The following is a 21,256-nucleotide window of genomic DNA, read 5'->3' as shown; positions in this document are numbered from 1 at the left end:
AAATTGCTTGATAGTAAAGTATCCAAGGCTTCTCTTTGAACTCAAGTATGTAAATTTAATAAAATTAAACCAAATGCCCTTAAACATGATATAAAATCATAGACAGGTTTAAAAAATGGTTTCTTCTACCTTTACCTTGATCCTGGGCAGAATTTTTAAAGCATATTTAACTTATGGGTTCATTTCATGAACTTATTTATTCCTCAGTAGCCTTTCTTTAAATAGATTTGTCTATTTCAGTTCAAGGCATGTCTTGTCTCTGTGTAATTCTACAGAAAAATTGTGCAGTCATCTTTGTTATTTCCTGCAGGATTTGAAAGGTGTAATCATATTAGCAGCAGATGTAAAATAATAATAGTTGTGAAACACACAGCATAAGCTGTTAATTGGAATAATACATGCTTAAGATAAATCAGGTGCTTTTTCATGGAACCCAGTCTCTCAAGAAACTCAACAATGGATGTAAATTGGATCCATTTTGTTTTTTCCATCATGACTATAATAAATTTAAAGTAATAATTGAGTTTGTTTATGCTCTAATTAAAGTTATTATTCAGCACTACCTTCAATTTTCTTAATTAAATCAGCCAGACAAAATTTCTTTTTCAGATGTTTTTAAAAATTCTTGGCATTTTCCTTTGCTGTTCCATTTTAAAATTCTAATATACAATTGTGTGTGTACATGCACAATAAATTAAGAACATCAATCTTCAAACTTTGTGTTGATCTGAAAGGAGGTTTTGGCAAATCTTCCTGTACAGATGTGTCCAGTGTAACCCAAACTATTGTTGTATTCCATATCTATCTGTGCCCCAAGTTTTTACTGTCTCTTTGAGATCTGGTGGCCAGAAAAAGAACAGTGAGGTCAGGGTGTATGCTAGTCCTTTCTTAAGGCATTCTGGGGGCATTCTGGCAAAAGTGCTCTTTCTCTTTTGTTCCTGCTGGGTGAGCTAAGGTAGTGCAAGGTAGACAGCAGCTGCACCACCATGCCAAGGAAAACAGAACAAGCTTCTCTCCATACAGTCACCCCAGCCTGCCAGCAATGCCCAGTCAAAGCAGGAGGGCATTGGAGTCCGAGTTGTCCATGCCTGCTAACTGCCATTTTTGCTGAGGAGAAGGTGAAGTCCCTCCATGAGTTCCAGCTGTTGACCCAGTTCCAGCCTCCAGGGATTCTAGGTTTTCTTTCTGTTTTGCTCTTGTTCCATGTTGGTTGTTATATATGGGGGCAGGAGGGTGATTTTTAATTGTGGAGGTTCGGTTGCTGTGCTGTTTTTTTCTCTTTGTGCTCTCTCTCCACCCCAGGTTGTCTGCAGAGGGTGCCATCTTGGGGGCAAGAGTTGTCTGCCATTTTCCCTTTGTCTCTCCACACACAGTCATCTATGGAGGGTGCCATCTTGAGGCAGGGTTTTTCTGCTGTTTCGTTTTTCTTTGTTTCTGGGGAGTCCATGAGGAATCCAAGAAATTCAGCAACATTATAACTACTGATTATCACCGTTATTTTTTCCCTGTTCCTGTTTCATTTTTTAGGAAACCGTTATTTTTTCACTTATATCTTCTTGCATTCATCTCTTCTTATTGGTGAATAGGGAGTGGATAAAATGAAAAGGGGAGGTAACTAATTTTGGAGTGTTCACCTCCTTAAATTGTCTTAAACCATGATACAATGTTACTTTAATTTGAACCACAGATGCTATCCTAGATGTTATATGGTTGTTGTTTGGTTCACTATTTCTGAAAAAGGAGAGTAAGGATCTGTACACAACATAATAAGCATTTTTGTCTGCCTATTATTACTGCACAATTATTGTGACTCCTTGGGGAAATCTATGTTTGGCTGAGTGTTGGGGTCCCTCCCCTGCCATGGAGCCCTGGGAGAGGGGCCCTGAGGGGGAGACACAGGGTTTCCCTGCCCCTGGTCAGTCTCATTTCCCATTGGTTGGTTTGTGTTCCCTGGTGTGGGCAAGGACCCTCGGGTCCCGTGACTGCGGAGTTCCTGAGCCGAGCCCCGGCCATGCGGCTGGAGAAATAAACATCTCTGAAACATCTACCACGAATCTGTCCATATATACTTTGTTTCCATGGGACTCTTGGTTTGAAATATGCGTGTTACAGTAATCCCCGCTGCAACAAACTGGTGGAAGAATGCGGGCAAGACACCGATCCCTGAGGAAAATTCGTGAGTAAAACCCAATCTAGACCTCTCTCTTCTCATCTTGGTTTGGATATTCTCTCTGGACTATGGAAGAATCGTGGGAAACGGGGCTCTCTGAGCCACAGAGAAAAATGTATCTAGACGTTAAACGAATCCTTGAACAACAAAACAAGAAAGTATTGGAACCGGGAGATCTAGAACATTTTTTCATCTGGCTTTTCAAAAGGTTCTCCTGTATTTCTCGAGACTTACTTTTTGATATCAAACCTCCTGAATCTTGTGAGGGGTGTTTCTGGGACGAGATATGGGATGAAGTAGGAGATCAAAAACAAGCTTTCTATGCATCCCTTATAATCAGTGAAGCTCTTGAGGAGCATTTGTATGGTCCCATTACCCCTAAAGCAGAGGATCATACTTATCCCATGGGCGAGGCCGCACGGCCGCCATCCCGGGAGCACATGACTGCAGCCGTGCCAGCGGGGGTGCCTGCGCTGGATGCGCCCGGCCCCCTCGGGAGCCCGCGCCTTATCGCGGAGCCCATCCCTGTCTCGGGGTCCCTGGCCACGCGACCGCGAGTGAGGGAGCGATGCCGCAGGCGCCGCAGGTGCCGTGGGCCACGAGCAGCCAGGAACCGGGCATCGGCGTGGCAGGCCGCTCTGAGCACACGGCTCGGAGAGCCCTGCGGAGGGAGAAGCGGCGGTTTCCACAGCGACACGAGAAGCCGCGCAGCGCTGAGCCGGAACGGGGCCGCGCTCAAAGCAGCGTGGAGTTTGCGGAGCGGAACCGCTCACAGGGCATGGAGCCAGCGGCGATGGCAACGCGGGGTCGCGCAGAGCCCAGACACGCACTGGAGCAGCGCCACTCGGAGAGCGCGGAGCAGCCGCAACACGGGGACCCAGCTGAGACGTCGGAGTCGGCAAGGCGGCGGCCACACGGGACCAGCAGCCACGACGAACACGCAAGCATGTGATAGGAGGAGTTGGAGCCATGAAAATCACAGGAACTGTGAAATGGTACAATGTAAAAAACAACTATGGATTTATAACATGAGATGATAACAGGGGAAGATCTATGCATCCATAGAACTGCCATTAAAAGGAATAACCCTAAAAATTACCTGCAAAGTGTAGGAGATGGGGAAGTTGTACAATTTGATATAGTGCAAGGAAAGAAGGGTTTTCAAGCAGCGAATGTTACTGGGCCTGGAGGTATTCCCGTCAAAGGCAGCCGTTATGCACAAAATTATAAACACTATCCAGCCCAGCAATTTCCCTACCCACAGCCTACTTCCCCCTTTTACCCTATACCCAATATGAACCCCTTCCTAAGTTTACCCCATCCCCAGTTTATTCCTAATCCGTTTTTCACCCCATGGCTTCCCTATACAATTCCATTTCCCTACAATTCCTTTCCGATGCCGAGGGGGGGCTGAAGAGGGGGAGGGAAGAAATTAAACCCTCTCCTGCCGCAGTTTCCCCACAAAGCATGTCCGGAGGGTTCTGTCTCCCTTCTGTCAGCCCTAAGATGTTCCACAGAATCTGTTTGGACATTTAAAGACTCAGGAGGGTGGCTTGTTTTGTCTTGAAACTGTTCTTGTTATGCTTATCCAGTTGTTTTCAGTCTCCTTTTATTAAAATAAAACGGGTGAGGTGTTGGGGTCTCCTCCCCTGCCATGGAGCCCTGGGAGAGGGGCCCTGGGGGACAGACACGGGGTTTCCCTGCCCCTGGTCAGTCTCATTTCCCATTGGTTGGTTTGTGCTCCCCGGTGTGGCCAAGGACCCTTGGGTCCCGTGACTGCGGAGTTCCTGAGCTGAGCCCCGGCCATGCGGCTGGAGAAATAAACATCTCTGAAACATCTACCACAAATCTGTCCATATATACTTTGTTTCCACGGGACTCTTGGTTTGAAATATGCTTGTTGCAGTAATCTCCGCTGCAACAGCTGAGTATGTAATCACAACCTTGAACAATGAGCCCATTTTTGGGATATTTTGTCAATAAATATCCCAAAGAAAACTCATATTTTCTTCTTCAATTTGCCTCATCCTTTAAAATGACACAGCTTATGACAGTTAAGGAAATATAGAAAAAGTACCTTTATCTGAATACAGAAAGACATGGTTTATTAAAAAGAAAGAGAACAGGTTCATCTTGAATTCTTGGTCTAGAAACAGCCCAACAGGGAAGGTCATAGTTCCAATGTGCATTTACAATCTTTCAGTTTATATTATATTTTAAAGAATGAAAATTAGAGGTTAACATTAAAAGTTTTGTATTTCTTATCAGTGTACTTTTATGTAAGTTTTTAAAAGAACTTCTACTTCCTGAGTAGAAATTAAGAAGCTTTTGTAGTCAGAGACAGATAAAACATCCAAATATACAGAAATATTTAGATCTATTCAACTTTTCATGGGCAACTTCAGGCAGAACAAAGTTTGATGAAATGACATAAAAATTAAATGATAAAGATAATAATTTGACTTGCACCAAATATGACTTCTATTATTTCTCAAAAAAATATACAAAATATTTTCTGCATTGCTATCAGAAAAAGCCTACCTCAGAAAATTAAATGTTATGTTTTCACTATAGACTGGTGCTTATTTCAAATACAGAGCAATGTGCTGGTGAAATGAAATTCATCTGGGTTCTGTAGGGCATCTTCTCAAATTACTGCTACAAATGCCATAATAATAACAACAGTGGAACAATAATGTTTGTAGGCAAGATCTATGCTCTTGGCAAATTATTTCATATATTTATCCCCAGTTTGAGAACTTGAGATTTCAATGAGGAAATGGCTGAGTCCCTCTGGTACAGAAATTCAGGTTGAACTTTTCACAGTTGTCTTCCCTACATGAAATATGGCATTTAAACAAACACGTATATATGTTTAAACATAAAACTTTTTTGAGCAAGATCCCCTGCATCCTTGCGGTTCCATTAGTGTCCCCTTCATCACAGTATTGTAGATTCTCTGAGATCAGACATAAATGGTAAAAGAACCATGGGTGTAGACTTTTTTTGCCCCCAACTCCCTATTAAAATCATCAAGCTTACATTAAGAAATCAAGAGAAACGAAGAATGACAGAAGTGAAGAAAGAAGGAAAGACAATCAAAGGTTTTGCTTTAAAATGTCTTTGCAACTCAGATTTGATGATTTGGCACTGCTGTGCAAAGTAGCATTTCTCAGTCAATTTATTTCTAATTACATCACTACCTCAGAGCAGTTTTAAATGACACTGAGGATGATGTATTCCAGCTGAAAATGAACAGACCTGATACTTCAGGAAAGACTGACCATCAGGTCACTACAAAAGAAAAGTAAGTTTTTAGTTTTATGCAAAATAAGTTTTTTTCTTTCCTTCAAAGTCCTTTGCCTTTCCTCATTCTGAGCACTTGCATGCACTGGGCACAAGTACCCTTACACTTGCACATGAAAGCAGATGCAGGTGATGCACTTTGATGCCAACCTACCATTCTGATGCCGTTCTCAAAGGCCTGACGTGCTAGAGAAGCAGGTCCATCCACAGTCTTACCATCGTCATCAGGCCCCCAGCTGGCACTGTAGATGTGGATGTGCTGGGGATTAAGGCTTAGAGACTTTGCTTCTACCATATCTGTCACATCTCCATCCAGCATCCGTACACCTTCAGAGTGAAAAATACAATTAACAGTACAGACAAACTCAAAATTTTTCTTTTTTTTCTCCCCAGAGAAAATTGTTGTGTATGACATTGAATTGAATGATTACAAGAATTTTTACTGTTGTTAAAGGAAAAAAAAAAAAAAAAAACCAACAAAAAAATCTGTTTGGGTATCTGTTTTCCCAATGTAAAGAAGTATCTAGAGTCTCTAAAGACTGGAAAGAAGTCTCTCTTCTTTCCCAATGGAAAAAAGTTTCTCTTTGGAAAAAATCAAAAAGATAGGAATATTTTCATCCTTCTTCAGGTTTTAAAAATTACATAAAAGTCATTTATCCACTATACAGCCTTCAAACTTCAACAACAAAGTTTTAAACTAAAGAAAATTTTAAAAAATACTTGAACCCTGAAATGTTTTTGTGTCACTTAAAGATAACAATTGATTTTCTTTCTCCTTTTATACTGCAGTGAAACTGCAGCACCTTCCTTGAATAAATCACAGTTTTAATCATGCTAACAGATGTAATAAAAGGATCCCTACTGACAAATAACCTTGGTATTATTACTTCATTGTATGAGGCTGCAAGGAAGAAACTGGGGAGAACTCTCTTGTGTTAGTTGGGAACAATTACCACACACTAGCAAGGCAATTACAAGAGGTTATGAACAAATATGTAACGTTTTTCAACCTGAAATTACAATATGGTGAACATCCTTCTCTTGCAGAAGAAGCTTTCATGAGGTATGATCTGAAATTCTTACGTTCAAAGAATCCATTCATGTGGGTTTGGACAAGTCAATGTGCCAGCATTTCTACACTGAAAAGCCTCATGATGTTTTATGATTACTAGACTGAATATAGTAGGCTGAAATCTGAAAACTGAGAAAATCTGGAATTTGTTTTTTTAACTGTAAGACTTTGTGGTTAAATCTGACTGAGTAAACCACCAATGCCAGTTTTAACCTAAACAAGAAAAAATACCTACATACAGCTAGTGTGACGTGATCAAAGGGAGGCTAAATATTAAATAAAAATGTAATAAAACTGTATGATAGAGGAATGATCACTTCCACAATTTACAAGTTAGATGCTCTTTCCCCTTTAAAAGGCCACTCCTACTTATAAGACAAATTTACGTATTTTTAATTACAGACACATTTCATTTTGCTTGTGAGCTCAGATTAAAGAAACTTGTGTGTTTACCAAGACTTTAACTTCCAATTAACAAGCAGCATAGGGAATGCTTTGTTGAAAGGGGACTTTTTTCCTTACTGTATCTGACTCAAAAATGAAAAGTGATTGTATTTCTCAGTTCACACAAACATTGCTTATGTTTTCTGAGACAATAAACTTCTACAAACTGTGATCTCACTATGAACTTTACTTTTCATAAAAGAGTCATTAAACTCTGAGATTCTAGGATTTCATTTTCTTTTGCATAATCACAGAAAATTAATGACGAGTGAAAGTTGTGTGCTCAGTTCCTTTAAAGCATATTAAAGTATCTCTCTAGTTCTAAATAAAGATGATAAAGGTACTCTGGTTTTGAAAGAAGGAAAATATAGCTTTCCTTTATGACTTTTTTAGCAAGTCTAAATACTGTATTCAACCAGTGAACAATAACTCCAAATACTGCCATTGGCACTTCCAGTAATTCACACCATTTTTTTTGATAACAGTGAAGTGGTCTACTCTAAAACACCACAGACAAGGTTGTGACTTAGGTGTTGTTTTCTCTCGGCAACAATGGACAGACATGCTTCAAAGCTGTGGACTAAGGCCAACTGTTTGAGGTTCAACCAGGCCAAGTGCCAGGTTCTACACTTTGGTTGAAACAACCCCATGCAGTGCTACAGACTGGGGACAGAGTGACTGGAAAGTGGCCCAGGGAAAAGGATCTGGGGGTGCTGGTTGATAGCCAGCTAAACGTGAGCCATCAGTGTGGCCAGGTGGCCAAGAAGGCCAGTGGCATCCTGGCTTGTGTCAAGAACAGTGGCCAGCAAGACCAGGGAAGTGATTGTCCCCCTGTACTTGGCCGTGGTGAGGCTGCACCTGGAGTTCTATTTCCAGTTCTGGGCCCCTCACTTCAAGAAAGACATTGAGGTGCCAGAGCAAGTCCAGAAAAGGGCAATGGAGCTGATAAAGGGTCTAGAGAGTAAGTCCTATGAGGAGCTGATGAGGGTGGGGGTATTTAGCCTGGAGAAAAGGAGGCTCCGGGGAGACCTTATTGCTCTCTACTGTTATCTGAAAGGAGGTTGTAGTAAGGTGGGGGTTGGCTTCTTCTCCGAGGCAACTGGCGACAGGATGAGAAGACGTAGACTCAAACTGCACCAGGGGAGGTTCAGATTTGACATCAGAAAGAATTTCTACTTGGAAAGGGTTGTTTAAGCAGTGGAGCAGATTGCCCAGGGAGGTGGTGGAGTCACATCCCTGGAGGTTCAAGAAATGACAGGACATGGCACTTAATGCTGTAGTCTAGCTTACAAGGTGGTGGTAATTAGTGAAAGGTTGGATTTGATGACTTGGTCTTATCCAACCTAAATGACTCCCTGATTCTGTGCAACATGACTTTGAACAACAGACATCTCACTAGATATTTGCAACGAAAATAATGCCATGCCCTTGCCTTGCCTTGCCTTGCCTTCCCTTCCCCCCACCAAATGTCTGCAATGGTTAAGTTTGCTGATCACACATCCTCCAAACTGCATTTGGCATGTGGTGATAGGACAACAAAAGCTGTCCAAAAGGCAATTATCAGACTGTGTTTGCAGACTGTTCCTTCTAAGACTTTAGAGCCCTATAAACTTTTCCTAACATTTCCAGTAATTGCAAAATGTAAGTAGCTTTTTACTCAGAACAAACTTTCAATGAAATGCAGGAAACATGCAAAACTGAGCTGAAAGGATGTTTTCTTTTAAAATGCTTGTTTTTAATCAACATCTGACTTAACCTTAAAGAAACAGCTAAACTAATCCTCATCAGCTGAAGACAATATACATCTGTTGTGCCATAATTCAGTGTAACTGTTTTCCCATCAGGACTTGAGCCCAGCCAAGTAACTAAGCACCCAAATCCCCACAGCTGTTTTACAACTTCCACAATCAGTTTGCAACAATAACAGCAAGCTAACCAACTCTTCCTATAAAAAATCTCTTAAACTCTGTACATGGGAATTTGTTTTGTGTGATTATTGCAAAGTGTAAATCTAAAAAAAAAAAAGAATCTATCCCTTTGGTGCACTGGTTTGCCTTTTAGTGAAAGGGACTGTAGCTTAGCTAAGCAGAACCTTGCATAATTTTTTATAAGAAACTTGTCGCAACCTGTAAAAAACTGAAGGGATTGCAATTTTACTAAAATTTTCTTTTCTACAGATTACATCTCCACTTACACCATTTTAAGAGAAGGCTCAGACTTTCTAAGAAACTTGATCACCAGAGGTTCTTAAATGTTTGGAAATGAGACAAGGAGCACAAACATATTTAGAAGAAAATCAGCATTATTAATGGATATCTTGTTAACAACTTCCCATCAGACATTAAGTGGATTTGTTCAGCTGCCAGTATTTGATGGTATATTGATGGGACGGATTTTTTTCCCTTTTGCTTTATATCCTTAGTATCCCTTATGCATCCAGAAATGCTTTTTGGTTTGATACTTAAGACACTTATCTTGGTGGAGCAAATTCAACATCACTGTCAGCAGGTGCTCCCCTACATAAGGAGAACATAATTGCTTTACCTCAGCTCCAGTTTCTTCTCCAAGAATACCCCAGGAGGGCCTTTAAATCCCTGGGAAACAAGTGAGCTGAATACTAATTCAGCATGATTTGATTCAAAATTTTTACACTCTATCTGGCCTGTAGAGAGGGAACACAACCACTGTATATTCACATGTGTAGCTTATGGCTGTTCTGAGGGAAAGGACCAAGGCATGCCAAGTAAAGGTCAGCAGCAGCAAAGCTCTTAAACATATTCACCCAGTGGAAGAGGATGCTTAACCTACCTTCCCTGGAACTTCCTCTTGGCTGATTTTCTGCAGATTATTTGTTGAGCTTCCTAAAGTCTTATTTCCAAATGCTGATTCTTTTAAAAAGTGGCACCTCAAATAAGGTTTACACACTGTTACTGATTTCTTTCTTTTAAGAATAAATAATAAAAAGGCACACGTATCTAGTCTTTACTGTTTCTATTACCTGCATACTGTGTCCATCTGAATCAGTTTTTACACCCTGTTTAGAAAAGGTGGTGAGTCAGCTAATATGCCTGGAAGGTATTTACTATTATTACACATTCCTAATGCTTAATAATTAATAAGCTATTAAAAAGCCACTGTTACTTCTGGAGAACTTTTCAAAGCCATGTCAAAGCTGTTGCAGCTTGTGTGACTATTCCACTCAAAAATGAAACTTCTCCAAAAGCCATCTCTTATTTCCATCAGTGCAGTAACTCTCTTCTGGTTTGACAACTCAACAGATCTGCTATCATAGCTGCTGGTACACAGTTAAATGCCATATTCACGTGAGACAACTTGTTCATCTGTCACAAATTCCCTCACTTGACCAGTTCTGATTTTCTAAACCACTCTGATAGGGTAGCTTGGTGCAGGAAGGCTCTTCACCTGAGGGGAAATTTTTTTTCTGCATCACTGTAACCTTAGCCTGGATCTGGTATTGTCTACCCTAATTTTGTTTGCCCAGAAGGAAAACAGAAAGCTGACATGAAGATGATGTTGTGTGCTTTGGCTAATTTGAAATGCATCTGTGCTCACATTTGATTTGGATCAAACTTTTACTGACCCATCAGAGAACAGATGCGGTATTTTTAATACTAGAGACATGGTCTCTACTCTGCTCATAGTTTTGAACTGTCCTCTGGTGTAGGAATAGGTAAACATGTTTGTGTTTTCACAGATGGTCTCCATTTTAGAGTCTATTTCGAAAGGCAACAATTAATGCGTTTGAGCTACAAGTCTGTCAATGGAAAGCCAATATACCAATCCCATGACTTCATCAAAAGCTCAGAATAAAACTTCACTAGAAGTATTACAATCTGTCACAGGCAGGCTACAACCCAGGAGACATGCAGGGGACATCTTGAAAATCATTGTCACAAACTAAGCTAAAGACATTAATTGAACAGCCAATGACTAAGAATTTACAGAAACCACTTGAAACCTCTTGGCTGAATGAACATAAATATGTGATCAAATATTGATTTTCAGGCAATAATATGATCACCCATAGGGATCAAAAGAAGATTCTCACCAACCATAGACATACAACAAAAAAATGCATTATGTTTTGAGAGTGTTTTGTTTGGGATCAATATGCACAGCAATATTACTGATGTGTACTTTCACTTATGGTTTGTCAAAGCTCATCACTTAAGAGCTCTGAATCTGTGAGAAAACCCCAGTGTCCTAATTCTGGGGTCATGTTTTCATCAAAAGTTTCACTTTCTACTTTTTGATGTGTACTGAGAGGCAGTGTTTCAGAGTGTTTCACTGCAGAAGGGCCACCACAAATTCCTTCAGCATTGATATTGAACGACCACTCTGAAACTGAGCTTTACTAGCTAACACAGTGAGGCTTGTTCATACAAATTCTCCTTCTCTTGTTGAGAAAGGTCTGAATGCACCATTTAGCACAAATGGCTCCTTGGTTACATTTTTTTTTTTTTCTGTGGGAGATTGTTTCACATACCTCCAATCTTGGCATTAAAGGCGATTCCTACTGTGCAGTGTGAGTTGTTTGCCGTGGCTGCCACTTCTCCAGCACAACGGGTTCCATGCCTGCAGTCAGACAAACATTTTTCCAAGTAAGCACAAACCATTGGGATTAAAGGCTTCGACTTTGCTTATCCTCAGGTGCTAAATGAACAACTATCCACAATGTCTTGCACTACTTAACCCCTCACAGTAATTTACACCCATGTTACAACATTCCTCTGAACATGTTTTAACATTATCACAATCACTTTAAACTCTTCATGTCTGTTGGAAACACTCACAGTTTGTAATAAAGACATACAGCAATGACACGTAATTCACAGCAACAGAAAGGAGTCTTAGATATCGGTTCTCAATTTTGAACAAAATCCTGTATTTAAACAAAATGTTTGTCCAGAATTCTCTCACAACTGCTCCTATTGCTAGTGTGTGTATCTCCATCCAACCTCCAGCACACACAATACGCCACGAGGAAGATGAGATTACACCAATGCCCACACTGCTGTTTAGAGGTGAGGCTAAGGCTAGCTATATGCCAGGTATGCTCAAAGCTAAGGCACATCTTGGTCCTGCCTTGGGCCAACCCTGCAAACCTGCTGCCTTTCTGGGAGGAGTAAAAATGTCAGAAGCATCCTTCACATCAGAGGTATACTCTGCACCTGGAAGCAGAGCTGAGCTGGAAGTGTTAAATTTCAAGAAGTTGCTGAAGGAAAACAAAATGTCCAGTGGTTGCTCACCCTCTTCCCCACTGTGCAAAGCCACAGTGGGATGCTTTGCCTAGCCCTGGTCCGTGCTCTCTACAAGGTGATGGTGGCCATCCATATTGTCCCCATGGTAGGGAAGCTGCCTCTATGTTTTGTGATTTTTGCCTTTAACATGGGTTTCACAGGGTGTTTTCTGCTAGTAAGTCATGCCCTCACCCATGTGCAGTTAAGCAGCTCCATTGCAGAAATGTGACACAAGCAAGATGGAGCAGGCAGGGAACTTTACAAAGGTGCTACGAAGAGGAGATACAGAGTTTCAGACTAGACAGCAAAAGAGATGGGGAGTTGATGAGACAAAGATAGAAAGATAATATAAGGCTTGGGTAGCCACAAAGAAAGAAGTTTAAGATAAGGCTTGGGTAGCCACAAAGAAAGAAGTTTAAGTAGTCAAAGCAAGAAATAGAAAACTACATAGCAAGCACTTCAGAGAAGGCTCGCTGAGATCAGCTGTGTACACAGGCACTCTTCTCCTGGTGGTGGCTGACAGACTTGCTTACACACACATCTCAGGAACACAGGTGCTTTTTAATTAAAGTTGAGGCTCACACTACAGAAAAGAATCACCATTGCTTTCACTTGGTACAGCCTGTTTTGGGTAGAGTCATCCCTTATTTCATTATTATTAGTGTAACTTTTCCCTCTTAGCCTTTTAAGACACTTAGACAGGAGACACGAAGGTGACTTGTTTGGAATGGATTAATGTAAAACAAGACCAACAACTAGGACTAGGGAAAAAAAGAAGAAACAAAAAAATAAGCACTACAAGTGATCAATGCTAAACTGCTAAAATGTCAGAGAATATAATTCAGTTTATTTGACAAATAAGATACATATAATCTATAAGAAAAGTGTAATCTTTATTCATAAAATCAAAGTGACAAGTTGGAAGCTTGGAATCCAGATTAAGATTTCACAATTATATTAACTAATTTCCTATTCATCTGTCACAATTCACTATTTGGTTGCCAAACTTGACCAGAGAATTTTTCAAGACTAAACTTGAAGTTTATTTTTCATATGAAGACTAATTTTAAAGCTAAATTCTTCTTCATTTGAAAAAAGCCTGTTTGACTTTAATTGGTAAATGAATGTCTTATCCATTTACAGAATTATTTTGAAAAGCCTGAAGTAAATAATTCAGAAATCACAGATGAAAACAAATTTTGAAAAGATCCTTCTAATTTTCAAGTATTTTAAAGTAGTCTCTAGCTCTGTGTTTCAAGTAATGTCTTTTAAGAATGTCCTAATGTTTAAATGAAAAGACCTGTCTTAAAAATTATTTACAATACATGATATCCAAACATCCCTACTTTTCATTATGATTTTGTTAGGTGTCATATGCAAGTTTTGAAGTGTTATCATGCAAACATCAAAGCACATATGACTGTCTCTAGAAATGTAGAAATACCTGCACACATCAGCTCAGTGCATGTAATTCATTAAAAAATCACTGCCTGCCTGGTGAAAGGCATGTGGCTAAGCTGTAGCTTCCAAGATGGAGACTGCATTGCCAAGAAATCCCTCATGGTTACCAAGTTTGGGAAGAAATGATGGGAGGAAGGTCTTTCAGTAGAGAAAGTGAACAGATAGAAGCCACACCCGGAGGAGGGAGGCTGAAGAAGAATGGAACAAACAGCTCAAATTTTTCCTTGGCTCCAAATGGAGTATATGGATACCTGCTACTTTGGTAGCTACATCCAACAGGGCTTGTCAAAAAGATTAGATTTCCACTGTATCATCAAACATGTTGGTTACCCCAGGGCCAAGAAATGTGTGCAACATCAGGTCTGCTCACACCACTTTTTCTCAGAGGGGGAAACTTCCTATGCATAAAGACAATGCATTAGTACTAAGAAATAAAAATCCAACTTAGTCACTGTTATAAATTAGAGCAGAATCCCAGGGATGGAACCTGTAACATAAACTAAGCTATGTGGTTGGCAGAGATTGAAAATTATAGGAATAAAGGAACTTTAGGTGTTATAACAGTTTTCAATCCTATGGGGAGAGAAACAATGGAAATTTGGGTAGGTATTGCTACCTGTAGGAAAGCAACTGAGTTGGCATTTATTTTTTGCAAAACTCTTCTTTAGTTAAACTTTCAAATGTTTTCAAAGTCATCTCTTAAACTGGAACGTAATCCTCAACAGGAAATGTGGTATCTGAAGGGCTACAATGCAATAACAGCTGGAGAAAAAACATATTTTAACAGCAATCATCAGAAATGCACTTTATTGCATCCCAGAGTAATGTCTGAATATAGTGCTGAAGAAATATTATTTTAGAGCTGCTCATATATAAATGTTCTCTAATAATCTGGAGGGTGGAAAGCGCTTTCCAAATTGACACTAGGTTGGGATGCTGTTCTAGGAACATCTGAATAAGGACATTAAAAGGAACTGTCAGAAGTTAAAAGCATAGACAATCAAAATATCAATCTCTTGCCTTTAACACATAATCTTTTACAGCTGAAAAATAGAATTAATAAATCTACTTCCCAAAGGAGAGATATTTGGATATTAACAGTGGAGAAAGATGACAGAGTAAATATGAAAAACAAGTTACACAAATCTTCAGTGTGAGATATCAAGAAAAATGCCAAAGGCCTGAGTGTCATCACAGGCAGGATAACTGTTTCTCAGCATCACAGTGTTGTAATGTGGTTACAGAGCAGGACTAGAAGGTCTCCACTCAATGTCCCCAAGGCTAATGACTTTTTCCATCATTATGGGCAGCTGCTTTTAGAATAACTTGCAATATCTCATCTATTTCTCACAAAATCAAAGATGACAGCATTAAAACAAACACATGGAACACTTCACACGTCAGACACGCAAATTTTAAACATAACAGCATGTGTAACAGCAATGCTGCCTTGCCACTCTCTTAGCATTTGTTAGCTATTAGCAGTTAATTTGTCACAAGTATGAAGTTCTGATATATGCCTATGAAAGGAATATGCCTCTACAATATAATTAGCATTTTACAGTTTTGTTTTTGTGAGTGGGCAAATTAACTGAACATAAAAAACAAATATGCCTTCTTTCTTTATTTTCAAAACAAACATTGAATAGATGGTCTGATGGAGCCAATAAAATATGACATAGAATAAAAAATACCAAACAAAGACAGAAAATAATGTATTTAGCCAAGTATATAGTTTTATGTATTAAAAATAAAAAGAACTCTTTACTGATGTCTTAATATGCTTTAATTAAAGGGAAAGATTTTATTCAGCCTCTTTTCTGGAGGTGAGAAGAAATAAAACAGTTCAATCACCAGGAAACAGCAAAACTCTCAGCTGAGCTTTTTTTCTCATACTGCCTTTCCTGCAGTAACCTTTTTAAGGTGGACAATCCAATTCTTGCTCTTAGTCATTTAAAGCAAATTGCAAGTAAAACCTGTACAGATTAGCTCCTGTGCTCTAGAATTAAACCTGTTCAACAGCAGCATCAAGGCTAGTATTACCTGGGAAGAGTATATGACTACCTAGACATACCTAATGAAAAGGACTATTTTCTCTACTTTTGAAACTGAAGCATATGAGGCTGCTTAGACTCCAAGACTCCCCTGCCAGGTAAGCAAAAAGTTCTTTTTATAAACAAATGGAGGTTGCTTGAGAGGTTGTAGAAAGGATGGAAAGTCCTAGAACAAGGAGGTTACAAGCAATTCTGGCAGTCTCTTTTTGTACAGCCTAAAAGAACAGAGGAGAAAAGGAGGCTCAGGGGAGACCTCATCACTCTCCACTGCCTAAAAGAAGGGTGTAGCCAGGTGAGGGCTGTCTCTTCTCCCAGGCAACAGTGACAGGACAAGAGGACACAGCCTTAAACTGCACCCAGGGTGGGTTTAGGCTGGACATTAGGAAGAATTTCTTCACAGAAAGAGTGATGGGGCATTGGAATGGTCTGGCTGGGGAGGTGGTGGAGTTGCCATCCCCAGAGGTGTTTTTAAGAAAAGACTGGACGTGGCACTCAGTGCCATGGTCTAATTGACAACGTGATGATGGATCATAGGTTGGACTCGATGATCTCAACAGTCTTTTCCAACCTAGTTAATTCTGAGATTCTGTAGCACGAACACTTGGGAAGAACCAAATACCTGTCTACACTTTTCTCATTCCTAATCTCTGAGATTAGATAGCTTTATCACTTTGCTCATGACATACAGAAAAAAGGACAAACAAAAGCCCAAGTTCAAACCTTAGCTAGCAAAAAGGTAATGGAAACAACTACATTATGCAGCTTAATGAGGGAAAAAGGACAAAATCAGGAATGTGTTTTTATACAAGTAAAAAAAGAAATTACTTTTTAAAAATAGTTAATTTAGCTAATTCTTTACATTTTGGATTACTTGTTCAATACAAAAATTAAATTCTCTGTTCCAATCTGCAACAGGCTCACTGACTAGAACACAATCCTAGAACTTAAGATTTTGCAGTATCCTAATAACCTTACTAGCTTAACTTTGAATAACAGCAGAGTAACACTACTCTTGCCCAATAAAGGTATCCTTGAAACTTCCCAAGGCACCTGCTAAAAATAACAAACAGAATAAACCGCTTTCCCGATACGTTTTCGTCTCGTCTGGGACACTGTCCCTCTCTCACATATTGATACTGCCGGAAAATGACAGCAATAAAGTAACCTATATTGGGTCATTCAGGATTTCAGATATCTCTGAAATCCACAGTATTTCCACAAAATAGAAATACCTAGTTTCTCTGGGGAGAAGAAAGAATAAAGGTGGGTATATGGCTGCCCCTTTATGGTTTTCTTGTAAGGCTGGACAAAAACTCTCATTTAAATGAAAAGATATAAAACTAAGTGTATTTAAATGAACAAAAATCTTTGCAGACAGTTTTTTATACTAGTCTAACAATATTTTACTTCACTTTAGTTTACCCTTGTTCATCTCAAAAATAAAATATTTCTACCTGATATAAGTATACTCAGGATGAGATTTGGAAAATGATTCCTTACATTAATTCTTCACATTAAAAATATGGGTAATGAGTGTAGTTTAAGGTTTTGTTAATGTTCTTTGAGTCTAAAATTAATCCTAATTTGGGAACAAGGCCTCAGATTGCAAACCAAGTTAGTGTCACTCCCAATCTTTCTTTATACAGATCAGAAACTCTCAGTATGCTTTATGAATGGTTAGTATCACTTTAATCTTCTGGTTTATTTATTGTTTCCCTAATGAACTGTTATCAGTGTCTCTGAATATATGGCTATCCAAAGTCGACAATCTATTACAATTTTCAATATTCTTTGGAAACTTTAGAGTAAGAACTGGAATATGACAAAATGATTATTTTGGCTATGCCATGTATTTACTATTTCCAGGAAAGTCCACCCATATTTACCCAAGACACTACTATCCTCGGAAAACACAGGCTTGGACACAATGAATAAAGATTGTTAGAAGGTTGGTGCTGAAAATTCCAAACGTACCACCTACAGTGAACACTCTCGTACTTGAGAACAGTTACTGCATACTGGCTGCACTACATTATCTACACAGTAAGAAGAGCTTTGGTTGAGAGGGATACAGATGAAGCGGTTTGTCGTCTCTCTTTTGAAAAAAGTCGTTAACAAAACTGGGCAAATATGCCTTGGCACCTGCATGCATTTCATCACCTTCTACTATAACATCTACAGTCTTAAAAAAGTAATACTTTTTGTATGTAAGAAGTCACTTCTATTCTCATTCTACTGAAGAGATACCAAGAACTTGAACTGCAAATCTGAGACTAAAAGAAACACCTCTACTAGAATAGTCACAGCTTAATAATAACTTTCAGAACAAATATTTAAGTTCTACACACTCTTCTTTGTTCTGTAAGCAAATCATCATATGACATCTCTGAACAAAGCCAGTAGTAAAACTTCAGACTACAGTTTCTCAGCAACCCTGCACAAGCTAGCTAACTACATTTAAGCCAGTGAGAGGCAGAAACATTTTGATGAGAAGCAAGAATGTTTTGTTCCACATTACTGCTTGCCCATGGTAGAGGTCTGCCTTGTGAATTATATGACTTGACACCGCAACATAACTGAGCATGAAGAAACCAACTGATGTAATTTATTTGGTTTAACATTTTCATCTATTTCTTCTTATAGCTGGCAAGCTGATTTCTAAGGTTTTCAGGGGTTCTTGACCTGAAGATCATGTATTTGATGTGTCCTATATATCTGACATCAGTAGGTACAACAAATTCCTCTGGGAAATGTATCTGCTGTTGTTACATGTAATACCTGAAATGATACGTGTTAAAGGATCTGAAGGAGTAAAGTTGGTTTTCTACTTTTCGTCACTTTTTTCCCTACCTCCATTGCCCTGTCAGTTATGTGATGCTTTTCAAAGACAAATGGACCAGCACAGCAACTGTGGGACCAGCAGCTCTGCAACAGCTCCATGTTTGGGTACTTCCTGGGATCGTAAGACCCTTATACCACAATGTGTATACTACATATGCAAAAGCAGCTTATACCACCAGAGATCCTGTGGTCAACTTCACAGTGAAACTGAGCCTGCAGGAATCATGCTTCAGATATCTGTTGCCAGAAAGAAGCCTTCCAAAGCTATTAGTTACTAAACTCCTGAGAATTAGTATATTTTTAAAAAGCTGAGATAGTGACTCTGGCAGGAAGCTAACTCCCACCCAGTCACTTGCTCCCTCCTTCCCATTGCAATTGGTGGGAGAATTGAAAGAGCAAATGTCAGCAAAACTTGTCATTTGACATAAAATCAGTTCAATAAATAAAGGGGGAAAAAAAGAAATAAAACACAATCAAGTGAATCATAGGCAATTACTCAGTATGTCCTACATGGAGACCTAATGCCCAGCCACTCTCCAATCAACAATTACTTCAACAAAAACCCCCCAGCTCTAGTACGGAGCACACTGTTACATGTCATGGGTTATCCCTGATCAGTTGGAATCTGTTGTTCCAGCTGTGTCACTTTCGAGCCTCTTGTCCCCCACCAGCCTCCTTGAATGAGGGGGCAATGTGAGAAACTAAGAAGGCTTTGGTGCTGGGCAAGCACAGTTCAGCAGTAGCTAAAACATGCATCATCAACCCTGTTTTGGTCACAAATATAAAACACAGAACCATGACTAAAACTAATATCTATGTTCTTTCACAGAACCATTTAAACTGGAATAGACTTTCAACACCAGTGAGTTCAACCTTTGACTGATCACCACCGTGCCAACTAGATCATGGCATTAAGTGCCATGTCAAGTTGTTTCTTGAACACCTCTGGGAAAGTGACTCCACCACCTCCCTAGGCAGTCTGTTCCAACATTTAACAACCACTTCTGTTAAGAAATTCTTTCTGATGTCCAATCTGAACCTCCCCTGGTGCAGTTTGAGTCTACGTCTTCTCATCCTGTCGCCAGTTGCCTCGGAGAAGAAGCCAACCCCCACCTTACTACAACCTCCTTTCAGATAACAGTAGAGAGCAATAAGGTCTCCCCGGAGCCTCCTTTTCTCCAGGCTAAATACCCCCACCCTCATCAGCTCCTCATAGGACTTACTCTCTAGACCCTTTATCAGCTCCATTGCCCTTTTCTGGACTTGCTCTGGCACCTCAATGTCTTTCTTGAAGTGAGGGGCCCAGAACTGGAAATAGAACTCCAGGTGCAGCCTCACCACGGCCAAGTACAGGGGGACAATCACTTCCCTGGTCTTGCTGGCCACTGTTCTTGACACAAGCCAGGATGCCACTGGCCTTCTTGGCCACCTGGCCACACTGATGGCTCACGTTTAGCTGGCTATCAACCAGCACCCCCAGATCCTTTTCCCTGGGCCACTTTCCAGTCACTCTGTCCCCAGTCTGTAGCACTGCATGGGGTTGTTTCAACCAAAGTGTAGAACCTGGCACTTGGCCTGGTTGAACCTCAAACAGCTGGCCTCAACCCATCAATCCATCTCGTCCAGATCCCTCTGCTGAGCCTGCCTGCCTGCCCCTCAGCAGATCCACATGCACCCAACTTGGCATCGTCCACAAATTTACCCACTGAACACTCAATTACCTCACCCAGGTCATCAATAAAGATATTACACAGGGCTGGGCCTAACACTGAGCCTTGGGACACCACTAGTGACTGGACACGAACTGGACGCAACATCATTCACTACCACTTTCTGAGTATGGACATCCAGTCAGGTTTTCAACCCAGGGAAGAGCGCACCAAGATGTGGGCTGTCAGCTTTTACAGGGGAATGCCATGGGAGAGAGTATTAAAGGCTTTGTTGAAGTCCAGGTAGACAACATTCACAGCTTTTCCATCACCCATTAGGCAGGTTGGCCGGCCATAAAATAAGATAAGGTTGGTCAGGCAGGACTTACCTTTTCCAAACCCCTGTTGCCTGGGCCTGGTCTCTTGGTTGTCCTGTATGTGCCATGTGATCACACTCAAGAGGATCAGTTTATAACTGATAGCTGGGCACCAAGGTAAGGCTGAAAGGCCTGTAGTTCCGTGGAACTTCCCCATAGCCCTTCTTGGGGATGGGCGTCACGCTGGTCAACTTCCATTTGCCCGTGATCTCCCTGGTGAGCCAGGACTGATGACAAATGATGGAGAGCAGCTTAGCGAGCTCTTTTGACAGCTCCCTCATTTGGATGAATCCTACTCTGTCCCATAGACTTGTGAGCGTCTAAGTGGCACAGCTAGTCACTAACTAGTTTGTTCTGTATCACAGTGGGTCTATTCTGCTTTTTGTCCCTGTTTACCTGGTTGTCTTTACTGTTAAAGACTGAGGCAAAGAAGGCATTAAGTATCTCAACGTTTTCCTCATCACTGGTGATGTTCCCTCCCAGCTCCAATAAAGAATGGAGATTTTCCTTGGCCTTCCTTCTGTTCTTAGTGTATTTATAAAAACACTTTTTATTATCTTTTACAGCAGTGGCCAGATTGAGCTCTAGTTGAAATTTCACCTTTCTAATTTTCCTTCTACA

The 21,256-nt window shown here is 40.3% G+C and overlaps 1 protein-coding gene across 6 annotated transcripts in view; it reads right to left on the bottom strand.

Moving 5' to 3' along the window:
* Nucleotides 1–21,256, bottom strand: part of PCSK5 (proprotein convertase subtilisin/kexin type 5) — a 227,857-nt gene that overhangs the window by 126,248 nt on the left and 80,353 nt on the right. For all 6 annotated transcript variants that reach the window (XM_032096048.1, XM_032096054.1, XM_032096049.1 and 3 more), the window contains exons 6-7: nucleotides 11,500–11,588; nucleotides 5,631–5,803 (exon numbers count right to left, since the gene is read on the bottom strand). In XM_032096048.1, coding sequence (XP_031951939.1) covers nucleotides 5,631–5,803; nucleotides 11,500–11,588 — 262 coding nt within the window. The remainder of the gene's footprint in view (nucleotides 1–5,630; nucleotides 5,804–11,499; nucleotides 11,589–21,256) is intronic.

This window comes from Corvus moneduloides, chromosome Z (genome assembly GCF_009650955.1).
Source record: "Corvus moneduloides isolate bCorMon1 chromosome Z, bCorMon1.pri, whole genome shotgun sequence".
NCBI classification, from domain to species: Eukaryota; Metazoa; Chordata; class Aves; order Passeriformes; family Corvidae; genus Corvus; species Corvus moneduloides.
The sequence above is the reverse complement of the archived record's forward strand: the minus strand, read 5'-3'. Positions and strand labels throughout refer to the sequence as shown.